At 45.2% G+C, this 12510-nt stretch overlaps 2 protein-coding genes across 2 annotated transcripts; one reads left to right on the forward strand and one right to left on the reverse strand.

Moving 5' to 3' along the window:
• Positions 1–1372: 1372 nt before the first annotated feature.
• Positions 1373–7812, reverse strand: LOC124665580 (signal recognition particle subunit SRP72-like). Its single transcript, XM_047202978.1, has 6 exons — positions 7677–7812; positions 7441–7577; positions 5321–5700; positions 4962–5058; positions 4575–4862; positions 1373–2530 (listed from the first exon to the last, which is right to left on the reverse strand). The coding sequence occupies exons 1-6, from the start codon at positions 7810–7812 to the stop codon at positions 1577–1579; spliced, it is 1992 nt and encodes a 663-aa protein (XP_047058934.1). The 3' UTR covers positions 1373–1576.
• Positions 7813–11778: 3966 nt separating this feature from the next.
• On the forward strand, positions 11779–12190 carry LOC124659392. The gene has a single exon (XM_047197279.1). The coding sequence runs from the start codon at positions 11885–11887 to the stop codon at positions 12188–12190; it is 306 nt and encodes a 101-aa protein (XP_047053235.1). The 5' UTR covers positions 11779–11884.
• Positions 12191–12510: the final 320 nt, after the last annotated feature.

The raw sequence follows: 12510 nt of genomic DNA on the forward strand, positions 1-12510 counted from the left end.
GTTACCTGTAGAGAAGGAGATGGGAAAATGGGCTAGTCGGCTAGCTATTGGGCTTTAAATGAAAGGCCTGCTTATTTTCTTTTAGCTATCGAAACACCACGCACACGCAGACTCACCCTATCAGTTGCATCGTTGATCGTTCCAATCAAGAAAAATCCCACCCGATCGCCTGCAATCCCTAGCGCGCGACCCCTCTCCACCCCCAACCGATGGACTCGAATGAAGAGCCCGACTGGATTGCAATTGCTGTAAGATGAGGAGGCGGCGGCGGCAGCAGCAGCTACATCTCCGACGCCAGTGGCGGGGCAAATTGGTGCATGCAGCAGCCAAACGCAGGAGGACGTACCTCACGAACCAGACATCGCAGCAGACGCACGAGATTGTGCAGGTAATTTTTCCCTTTTTTGATTTTATATGCCATGATATGTCTGTAGTATGTACAACAAGAAGATAATTAGATGACTCAATTTTACTATCACGCGAGTACCATTACACAAGCCACGTGCACTTGATATTACACCAATACAAGCAAATTATGTTACGTTTTCATGCCTTGAAGAAACACCGATTCCATCTACCTCGACAATTTCATGCTCCTACTACTACAACTTAGTGGTACAATATATGCAATCTTATCAGCTACTTTTACAATTGTGCTATGATTTACACTGATAATTTTCCTTTATTCACGTATTGCAGGTCTGGTTTGGATGTTGGCTTTGCCTCTAGGGGGATATTATTATGTGCCATATGATTTACACTGATAATTTTCCTTTATTCACGTATTCACGCTCACCAATGGGCGTCTCACGCGCCAAGAGACTAGTATTTATTGGTGCAATTTACCATATGATTTCTATCTAGTAGACTTGCATTTGTGTGTTAATTTTTTCCCCAAAATTGTTCGCCCCGGCAAACCAAAATTTCTGGGTCCGCCACTGGCAGTAGTATAGATGCTGCTTTTAGCTGATGAGTGCTCGGAGAGATGTTGTATATTTATCTCATTAGGGTAGGAGGTACATGAATCTACGTATCATCTGAACCTTATTTTACTATTGTACGTGCTTGAGACCATCAATTTCGTTTGTGTTTGCACCCAAAGCTTCCCCAGATCAAGAAATGTTGCTAGAGAAGAAACTTGCGTAGCTGTTCATTCATGTCGAAAGCATATGGTTATTGGTTAGTGCTGGGGGGTGAGAAAAAGAGCATGCTGGCGATTTCTGGTCACAAAGATGCTCGAAAATAAGCCTTTTATTTTGGCAGAGTGGAGAGCACTTGCAGGGTTCTGATTTTGTGACTTGCATGTGCAACAAATCACTGCCCTGCTATTAACAATGTTTTACGATTTAGGGTATTTGATTTTGGGGGAGCATTCAACCAAAAATGTTCAACCATATATGCCATAGCTAGCCTCAGCAAAATTTGCAACAGTCTAGACTCAGGTCACCATAAAGATGATTCTAAAAGCACAGCAGAGGGCAATTCAATGCAAATAACACACACAAAATGCAAGTCAGCATACTAAATGGACAATGTCTTTTTTTGTATTGTTATATTGTGACAACAAATTTGACACCTATCTCCTCGATTTTTTATTCCGGGACTTGCCCTTCGGTGGTTCTGGAGCCTTTGCTGAGGTGGTGGATTGGCTTGCTTTAGAAGAGGCACCAGCAGCATTGGCAGTAGCTGCATCATGCTTACTCACAGAACCCTGGGCACCTCTGACCTGGACCCTCTTATTCCTCTTTGGACGGTAACTCGACCTCTCCCTCTTGGGCAGCCATCTCTCAGGATCTGGGGGTGGCCCTGGGTTCGCTGGATCAAAGTTCTTTGGATATTTAGGCTTCCTCTTCCTCTTTTTAGCCTTTTGCTTCTTCACTTCCTCAGGAGCATCCACCTTCACGGCTTGGTCTACATGTCTTGCACCAGATGTCTTCTCCAGGCTCTCGACGTTAATTCCCTTAAGACCAGGCAATGGTTTCAGCTTTTTCTCATATAGCTCTGCTTTCTCAAGGTCTGTGCGAGCTGAAGTTGCGACTAACCCAGCCAACGCTTCCGTGCTCCCATAGCTCTTCACAAGTTCCTCATACAGTTGACAAGCCTCTTCATCACGCCCATGATTGAGCTTAAATGAAGCAGCCTCCCGCATGAACACATCTAACTTGTTATCCTCTGCCATGGCATTCTTCCACCACTGGATAGCAGAATCAAGCACAGAAGCAGCACCATTAGAGTCACTTAGACGCTCTTTTAGAGCTACTAGTGTAGCAACTGTAGCAGGCATGTGCTGGATGTCAGATATTTTAGACAGCGAGTCAGCAGCAATTTGAAAATGGTTAGCACTAGCAGCAATCTGGGCAAGTGCAAGGAGAACTTCTTTAGAATTATTAGGATGTTTCTCAGCATAACGGCTAAGAACTTCTTCAGCTTTCGCGACCTTCTTTTCTCTCACATGAACTGCAGCTTGAAGTAAAATAGGGAATATACTGTCTTGAAACATACCAAGCAGTCCACTGACCAACTCATGTGCCTGAAATATACAATACAACCCTATATGTTAGTTTGAGTGAAGCAAAAGATCGAGAAAATAGAACATGATTAAGCTAGCAAATAGTAGTGACTAACGCTTAAAACTGCCAATGAAACTGACTATAGCATAATGCCAAGTGAAATGTTGCCAAAATATGGGTGAATATTTTGTTAATTGAATCAATGGCACTTTTAAGGGAATCACGCAAATAAATGAGAACATATGGGGGTGGCGTTTTGACACCCGAGCTCAACTGCTCCGGATATCTGGTCCGCATACATGGGCTTGGGGTTCCAAATTGAATATTCTGCTCAGATACGGTCCTATGGAAATCGCGTACAAAATGCAAGATGTCCAGTGCATGTGGGCCAGCTGCAGGGGGTGGGTTCGGAGTTGGCGTTAATACTTGTAGCTGATGACGGAGGGCACCACGGCAACCTACTGGACCAGCGGTAAGCGTTTTCATGTTCCATGGTACAGAAACACAGCTTGATTTTTTTAAGCAGGCCACCGTTAGTGGATTAGTTCTAAATTTACTGCTCAATTTCCACTCAATAAACACACGTTGCAAATTTGCTGCCCATTTTTCATCCAATCAGTACATGTTGCAAGAACAAAATCTTTGAACAAGATGAATAAAGTATTTGAATCAATAAAATATGCTTTTGCACACAACTTAACACCTCGCTTTTGCAGCAAAAAAAGAAGCTCAGTCATAATTGGAAGAACGAATTCTAATCAACAAATCACTCACTCATCACTGCCTTGTAAGAACAAAACACAAAATCGATGATACACTGATACTTGAACAGATCTGGGTGAAGGAAGATTTTAGATGCATGGACAAAACAAGTCAGATTTCAATAAAGAAAATCAGTTAAAAGTGAAGTATTGCACAGATCTTATTTTCTCACATAGAGCAAGATAAGTCAGAGCAGATTGGAAGTACTACAGAAAGTGTCAGGAACAAGTACAGCAAAAATGCATTACACACAAATTAGTGCACGAAACTTTCAGAAAATGATAAAAATAATGACCAGCGTGAATGCCATTTCTTGGTCGGCACCACCTAGCAGTGGCCACTGCCGATGGCAACAACGGGTTGATGTCTTGATGCCTAGGGAGCGGACAAGGATGATGGTCGGAACTGACGACGAGCATGATGGTTAACGAGGGAAGGCACAACTACGGCGGCGAGCCTCATGGTATCGCTGAGAGGCGCTCATGGCCAGAAGTGCCACAGGTCTGGGCAGAATTGGAGAGGTGTAGAGTGGTTCGTATGTACAAGATAACAAGAACAACCAAGATATGCTAACTTTTTCTTAACAAGAGATATGCTAACTAGAGCTGCATAGAGGACGCGTCCTTCACCCAAACATCATCAGCTGAGAGCCGGGGAAGGTAAGGTGCCCCCAGAACACATGGAGGGAGGAACACAAGGATCTGGACTCAGGGAAGTTTAGACAAGAACGCCCATCGGTGAAACAGTCCAGAATATTGTGGATATTGGTCCAGAACGTCAACGGACTTCTGTTGTGGTAGATGAACTCCATTAACTAGGGGTACAGATGTGAGCCATGCAGCAATAAAAAGGAAGAACAAAATTATCTATACAGAGGGGAATACATGTTCCAGCGTGAATCTCCATAGTAGTGCATGGTCTGGATTACTGGTTCATCTGAGCCCGAGAGCCAAAGCTGATTTCCCAGAACATATGAAATACTAAGAACACTGAAACACTGTAGGGTGTATTCTTGCGAACAGTTAATGAGAGCCGGGATGCCTATGTAACCAATCAAGCAGATACTTTATATCAGTTTTCGATCAAATGGTTATTACTCATTGAGTGACCAACATCCAACTGTTGTGAATCTTGACTCATGCTAGCTAAAATTCAACATAAGTTCACTATAAAAGAAGATACGAAAGTGTCACAAGTACAACAAACAAAAGTTCAGCAGCAGTATGATCCCAGATGAGTAATAGATCAAAACAAAAAATAGAAACAGGTAAGTGGGAGATGGATCGATAATGAAAGGCAAACCTGGTCGATTTTATTTGCATGGAGGAGTAAAAGAACGCGCGCAGAATACAGGGCTTCTTTTTTCCTTGGGGGTAACTTGAATTCAAGGCTCTCAATAAGTTGCAATTGGTTTGGAGCTGTAGACTTCTCAACAAGCCGGTCAAGCTTCCTTAAGCTATCGGCAGCATCCTTTGTACCTTTCAGTGATATAAGGTTGGTTGTTGCCACGGCAAGTGATGAGGGATCTCCTGATTTCTTGTTTGTCATATTAACATAGGTTTCCATAGCTTCTTGAGTCTGTCCTTGTAACTGAAAATGCAGATAGAAAATTTAATTGCTTGTAGCTAAAAATAGGTAACAGGGTCCAATAAAGATTGGGCTACAAGAGAATCGACCAAATTTAGGTACCTGCTGTACATAAGCAAGCTGAGCAGATACAGGAGCTAATTCGTATTCAATCTCATCTTCTGCATAATCTTCCACCATAAGCTCCTCCTTCCCGATTCTACAGACAAAATAAGCAATTAAAATCTAGCTAACTGTAGGAGCTTAATAGACTTGCCAATGGTGTGACTTATCCAGAATTAGATACACAGAATTATGGGAAAGAGTGGAAGTGTGAAACTACTCGACCAACGAACTAATCAAAATTTTACTGGTTACCAAGCCTCTAATCTTACAAGAGAAACATTATTGATTGGATTATCAGTTCAATAAGCCAGGAGTATGCATTCATTTGAGATATATAAGTTTGCCAGCAAAATCACCTTTTCGCCAAGTCCAGCTGCTCTTTAGCTTCTGGATAATTCTTATTTTCTATCAAGGTGCAAGCAGAATTATATGCAAGCTCAAAGCTCCTAGCATCTCTGAGCGCTCTAGTGGTAAGATCAACCTTTTGCGCCTTCATGGCTGCCTGTACTTCAGAAGCCCTTCCAGCTGCAACCAGAGCAGCGATGGTATTTATCTTAAGATCCATTGAGTCAATCTTAAATTTTTGAAGCTTCTCATAGCTATTCAAGCAATCAGTCATTCTTGCTAGCCGGTAATAGATCTGGGATTCTAACTGGAGAACAGCAGCTGTTTCTTCTTGGCCATTTAATATCTCCAAAGCTTCTTGCAATTTGTTCTGCCTGTAGTAGCAGTATGCCTGAATATAGATAAAAAATATTATTCAGTGCATTTGCACATGCTAGTCTTGTATACCAGCAAATAAATGTCCTAGTCTTCAAGATTTATAAAAACTACAAAGAAAAAACTATTAGTCTATGGGAAAGTAGAGATCCTAAAGAAATGTCAAAGATCAACCCTTAAGTGACAATGGAATCCAATCTTAGTTCATCAGCATGAAAGTAAATCCTCGTATGTTTTAGTATTAGCTATCAACCAGGCAGACGGCATTGCTGAGCAAAACCTTGTCACCTAATGCTTCATATAAGTAAAAAAGTAGATCATACAGGCACACAAAAAATCAAAAGAGATCAGCATATTGATATTTTCAACTGGATGATAATCATCAATTAAGGAGTAAAATGACCATTTTCACCCATAACAGTCTGATCTAAAAAACAGTTACAGCTGCTCAGTACCAGAACAGACAAAGAAACGTAAAACAAAAATGTACAAATCTCATGCGATTATGGACTCTTTGCACTCATTGGAACCTCAAATTTTAAGTTTAAGTTAGACAAGCATAATAATAGAAAATGCCATCACAAGTATTTAAGTTGCCGGGCCACAGCTTCTTGCCAGGCTGCAAACAACTCTTCAGTGTGCATTGCAAGTTTATGATTGCACATGGAATTCGTCAGTGTGCATTAGAAAACCCAATAGCAAGCTTTGTTAAACAATGTACTTTATATGCAGTGTTGCCAGCATCGCGCCTAGCAATCTATCGGACATTAAACTACATTTGATATTCAAAGGTGAACTTTTTGTCTCATCATCACCCAGATCGCCAAAATTTTACCTTCAGGTAAGAAAAAAGTCAAAGAAGAGGTAAACTATTTGTCTATGGGAAACTAGAGATCCTAAAGAAATGTCAAAGATCAAGTGACCAACGCTTAGGTGAGATCGGAATCCAATCTTAGTTCATCACCCATTATGCTGCTATCAGGCATGATAGTGAATTCTGGCTATGTTTCCGTATTAGCTATCAACTAGGCTGCCTGCATTGCTGAAGAAAACCTTGTCACCTAATGCTTCAGATCAGCACAGTAGATCATACAGGCAAAGAAAAAATAAAAAGATCTCTTCATATTAAGAATTTTGAACAGGGTGTCAATTATCAATTAAGGAGTAAAAAGCCTACGTTCACCTGTAACAGCCTGATCTAAAGCAAAGGAACAACTACTCAGTATCAGGACAGACAGAGAACGTAAGAGGAAAATGTACAAAATTTCATGCAATGATGGACTCTTTGACCTCACTGGAACCTCAGAATTCAAAATTTAAGTCAGACAAGCATAATAATAAAAAATGCTTCACAAAGGTATTCAACTGGCAGGGCCATATGTTCTTGCCAGACCGCAAACACCTCTCGCAGTGTGCATTGCAGGTGAGTGCACATGGATTTTGTCAGTAAGCAACGAGCCAACAATCAACTGTACTACAGTTCTCAATAGCAAAGTTGGTTATGCAATGTTGTTCTCTGGATAATAATACGCGGTGTTGCAAGAGTCGTGGCTAGCAATCTACCGAAGACTAATCTGTTTTTGATATTCGAAGCTTCAAAGGTGGTTCACAGACTCTCCGCTTGGTCATCACCAAGCAGGTCTGACCACTCCCAGATCCCAAAACCGCAGCCTACGGATCCAAGCAGTCACGAGAGCAAGCGAACTCAGAGAGATCCAGCGCGCTAGCAAGGGTCGGAAAGATCGACGTGCGTCACCTTATAGTAGCTGAGGTCGATGGGGAGGCGGTCGGCGGCGCGGATGGCCGCGAGCGCCTTGTCCGTGGCGTCGGCCTTGATGTGCGCCACCACCTTGCACCGCACCGCGTCCTCGTCGCCCGGCGCCGCCGCGAGAACTGCAGGATTAGCCGCGGGGGGTCAGGGTTTAGGGCATCATGGCACGGGAAGCGCGTCGGGGAGAGAGGAGGAGGAGGGAGGATGTGCCGGCGCCTGACCTTGGTCGGCGACCTTGACGGCCTGGGGGAACTCGCCGGCCTCGATGTGGCGGTGGAGCGCCGAGAAGAGGTCCTCCACGGCGGCTGGCTCCGCCGCGGCCGCCGCCGCCGCCGCCGCCTTGGATTTGGGCGGCATCGGGATGTGGTTTCGTCGGGGTGGAGACGGCTGACGACTGACGGCGGATTGTGCGAGGAAAAACCAGGCGGGCGGTTCACTAGGTGCGTTTGGTTAGACCGAACCGGGCCGTTCCCCTATTTGACGCTTGAAGCGAAGGGTGTGCAGCTTTCGCGTCGAGGCTCCTGGGTGGGCCGGCCCAATTCCAGCGCCGCTCCGCTCTAGCTCTGCCGCTTATTCGTTCGACTCTTCGGAATTCATGGTCCTACTTTTCAAACTGCTGGGCACCCAAACCAATTGGTTTTCATTCAAACTAAAAAACTTCAAAACAAGAAAGAAAAAACAGATTTTAAAAAATTTAAATTCATAAAATTTTAAAAATTCGAAAATTGTTCAAAATTTGATATGCTCAAATTCGAAAATTGTTCAGATCTGAAAATGTTCAAAATTCCTAAATATTCAAATCCGAAAATGTTCAAAATTTAAAAAAGTGGCGTCGTCCTGTGGAGGCGCTGGCGGCTGCCGTGTTCGACGACGAGGCGGCAACGGGCGCTCAAACGGGAAGTCCCGGTCGCCGAGGAATCCCGCCACCCTCCTCATATCCTTCTCGATCTCGCGGCAGCTATGCCAACTATTGGAGTCGACGGCGAAGGCCGGATCTCAGCGCTCCTCTCTCGCTCGCGCAGAGGAAAGGGCGGGACATGCACCCGGAGGTGGCTGAGCCGCCAACCGCCGCCAGGCAGGTGCACGTCCCGCTAGCGGTGGCACGGCGTCCAGTTGGCGTGCATTAGCTGCGCCATGCCGACGGGAAGCGATAACCTGTTCGGTCACGCCTCCTTCTTAGCGCTGCTGCCGGATGCCTCGAAGTCCTTCTTCTTCTTCCCCATGGTGATGCGGCGGCACGTGGTGGTGCGGGTGGGAGCGGAGTTGTCGGTAGTATGGGCGATGGCAGGAACGATGTCGGTCGACTTCTAAAGGTCGGGCGCGCGCAAGCCCAGCCGCTGCCCGCCTGGTGCGGAAGAGGAAGCGACTCCACTGATGACAAAGACTGCGGCGCGAATGCGGAAGCGACGCCCGCGAAAACGATGCAATCGATACAATCCTATGACTCGCTACCAAGCGGTTAGAAAAGCGAGCGGTCACTTGACGCGTCCACGTAGTGTCCGTCGGGACGCATCCGAGACGCAAATATGCGCCGTGTTTGCGTCTCGGTGGCCCAGTCACTATGCGTTGGATCTGACCTTATTCCTAACACATTTTAGGATCGCGCGGACACAAATGATCGTTAAGCGTCCGTTTGCTTTGCCGCGTTGGAGATGCCCATTTCTCTCTCACGCAGCACTAGGACAGCTCGCAACCCGGCGGCGGAACAACGGCGGCTTTCGAACCGCCGGTCAATATTGATCGTCTTCTGGACAGTGGAGACCAGACCAGAAATTCTCTTCAAATTAGCACCTTTGAACGACAACGAGTCCTTCAACTTCAACCATTGTGCAACCAACGAATCCAAACTTTCTATAGATTTCAAAACCTTTTTTTTCAAAGCGGATCGTCACGAAATCAACGAAAATTGGGACCGATGAAAATAAAAACTTAAGATAGCCGGCTTCTCGCTTTAGGTGGCCGGTCTATCGTGCTGCTGATGCGTGCCAGCTCGTCAATAGGAGCATCAACAATGTGTAGATTATGGGAGGCGCGTCAACCATGAGAATAACATGCGCTTTTCTTTTACAGGCAGAAGCGTCAACCGAAGATCTCGATCAGTTAGCTGGGTGGCAAACATCCCCTTGAATTCTCGAGGGTAACCAAGCAGCTTCGTGACCGATGATACAGTGAGGCTGCTACTAACTCGGCGTTATCTGGATGTGTTCGTTGGATGCATCACTGTCAGTTCTGTCTTAATTAAGAGTCCAGACTAGTAAACGCTATCCAAACTTACAGCCGATGAAGGTTGGTATTTTGCAAGTTGCACAGATTAGTCCCAAAAAAGCAAATCTAGTGTGTTGATCTAAAGGGAAAATGATGCACACTATACCTACAACACCCTGCCAAAAAATAAAGATGACCAGAGAGGATGATCTCGCTCTGTTAGCATCACTCAGAACAGTTAACTGATGGAAACCATACGGTGGCTTTCCACCTTGACCTGTTCCTGGTGAAAGAAGCAGTCGTCATGATCCCAGGATAGAGTTTGTGTTTGATGATGGAAGCGCTCTAATCTAGTCTCTCGGAAAAAAATGCGTTAGGTAAGCTGTCAGGTCAAGTTATCTCTGACGGAAGCGCGACAGGCTAGTTGACAACGAATGTAACCATGAGGACAGGCTTCTGGATGAAGAAGTGACAGAATAATCCGCTATCTATATCTGCTTGCACACAAAAAGGAAATCTTGATGATAATCTGACAAACGTTGGGAGGCATGCATGTTAGTATGTGACCAAACTGAAGATTTACATGCTGTACTTCCGCTTCAGTTATGGCTAACGGTATAGACGTGGAGCAAATCGAGTATAACTGAAGAAAGGACCTCATGCGTCTACGTCTCAGCCGGAGAACTTCAGCAGAACTATGAGTTATCAGATACATGTATGCCTTTCGAATGAAGCTTTAATTTCTTTGTTCAAGCAAGTCCTAATCCCATCTGTTACTGTTAAACCGTCCTGGTGTCGCGGTGCAAGCTTCAGAAACTTGCCGTGGCGAACGAAGCTTGCCTTCAGCTCCAGCACGGCAGCACGTCACCGGTTTTCCCCAGATAAGAACCGCAGGGGCCAATATTCGCATGATTCTCTGCAAGACTAATAGCCAATTGACCAATTACTAAACCTTATCGAGTGTCCCCCATCTGATGGTCATCCAACAGCATGGTCGTACTTTTCTTATGTTTATAAGTCTCTAGACCGTAGCAGCATCTCTCAGTAAATTAACATGTTGATCAATTCGTGCGGTTTTCGCGTGATTGTTGCGGCATCAATGACTAATTAAGTGACAATATTTAAACGTAACCATGCGTATGTTAGGTGTTCGTGTTGCTAATTAACAAGTCTCTTCTGCTGCTGGCAACATGTTGATGTACAAACGAATAGCTGGACAGCTAGTTAACAATTCGACGTCCATAGATGCCACATGCCAGTATCAGCAATTACGTGTATAAAAGGAAAGAGTCTTGAAATGATTTTGGTCTATTTTAGTGAATAAAATCACCTCCCGATTCTATGATTTTTGTATCTATCTGAAATTTTGACGGCAAAGGTTATTGGACAGGTAAAATTACTGAATAAAACATCATTGTGCCTTGTGACCTTGTGTTGCTGAAAGATACAGGTCAAACTTGTCCATAGACATGAATTTTTCGTTGGTTAGTGCCAATCTGGAGAACAGGCCTGCCTCAAATGTACCCGTATCGAGCTCTAGAAAGACTAACGAATTTGTGCAACGTACGTTGAGCTGCTGACTTTTCGACGTTATCTCGGCTCGCCATACATGAAAACTGACTTCACAAGCAAGAGGACACAAACAAAAATTCCTGTCACTAACTTGAAACTGAAACTACTACCGCGACATCCTTTTCCTTGTAGTAGTTTCCTCCATCCTCTTCTTTTAGGACATGGTAATGAAAGTTGGTTAGTTTTTCCAAGAAAGAAAGGTGATGAAACGGTTGCCTAAATCTGGAGAAACTGAATCTTCAGAGTCTCGGTTGATTTCAGCGGAAACAGACATTAGCTACCAGCAAATGCGTGCTTGACATGAGCAACGACCTAACTAGGGAAAAAGCAAACCAGCCATCCATCCATCCAAAACCATCAGCCAACTGCAGTTAGATGGCTCTTCACCGATTGACACAATCATGTGCTGTTGAAAATTAGACAGAACCGTCAACGTCGTTGGTTTTTCAGGCACAACTCACAAGCAACCAAAGCCCAATTGCAACACCACCACACGCGAGAAAAACCCCTCGTGCCTCAACAAGAAGCCATTGGTGGTCAAGCACGGGCGCGAAGCCGCGCCCTATAAGACAAGGTCTCCCTCCCTGTCCCAAGCTGGCAAGCTCGGTTATTCCAAAGCTAGCAACCATTTCTTGCAGCCACGACCAAGCTAATGGAGGGGCTCATCCCGTTCATCTACAAGGCCATCAAGGAGAGGAAGACCAGGAGCTACTCCAGGTGCAGCTCCACCGGCTCGGCCCGCGGGTTCGGCGCCGGCGGCGTGGAAGAGGGCGATGTGTGGGAGCAGAAGCAGTGGAAGGATGGCGGCGTGGGGAGGGACCAGATGACGCACCGGCGTCACCGGTCGCTGGAGGAGCTCGCCGGCGAGGTGGGCGGGGCGGCGCCGGAGTGGCGCGCGGACGGCCGGATGAGGAGGGGCAAAAGCTCCAGGATCTTCTCCTGCATCGGCGGCATGTGATTCGCTGCCTGGTACGTGCAAGCATAGCGTACCGCGCGCGCAGGATTGTGTGCTTTGATCTACTTTGCCCCTTTCAAGAAAAAATCTGTAATTATGATGAAGGTATAAGATGCAGGGTACTAGGGTAGAGTAGAAGAGTTCATGTTGTTGTGTGTACTCCGATCTCAAGTGTATATACATGGGTTTTATGAAGATGTAAATGATGGTGTGTGTTTTTCATCTGTCCAACTGATGGTACTGTATGGATTATGGAGTTCCCCTTTTCTCTGCAAGAAACTGAAGATGGTAGTACTAGAGTTTGCATAACTTCTCAACATAAA

Source organism: Lolium rigidum, chromosome 6, assembly GCF_022539505.1.
Source record: "Lolium rigidum isolate FL_2022 chromosome 6, APGP_CSIRO_Lrig_0.1, whole genome shotgun sequence".
Lineage (NCBI taxonomy): Eukaryota > Viridiplantae > Streptophyta > Magnoliopsida > Poales > Poaceae > Lolium > Lolium rigidum.

What these genes read in the sequence shown, in the direction of transcription:
- LOC124665580 (XM_047202978.1), bottom strand. Translation starts at nt 7,812, where the DNA reads ATGCCGCCCAAATCCAAGGCGGCGGCGGCGGCGGCGGCCGCGGCGGAG. An exon ending in CAGCTGGACTTGGCGAAAAG is followed by an intron (nt 5,059 to 5,320) that starts GTGATTTTGCTG and finishes TTTTGTCTGTAG; the next exon opens with AATCGGGAAGGAGGAGCTTA. An exon ending in ATGCAAATAAAATCGACCAG is followed by an intron (nt 2,531 to 4,574) that starts GTTTGCCTTTCA and finishes TGTATATTTCAG; the next exon opens with GCACATGAGTTGGTCAGTGG.
- LOC124659392 (XM_047197279.1), top strand. Translation starts at nt 11,885, where the DNA reads ATGGAGGGGCTCATCCCGTTCATCTACAAGGCCATCAAGGAGAGGAAG.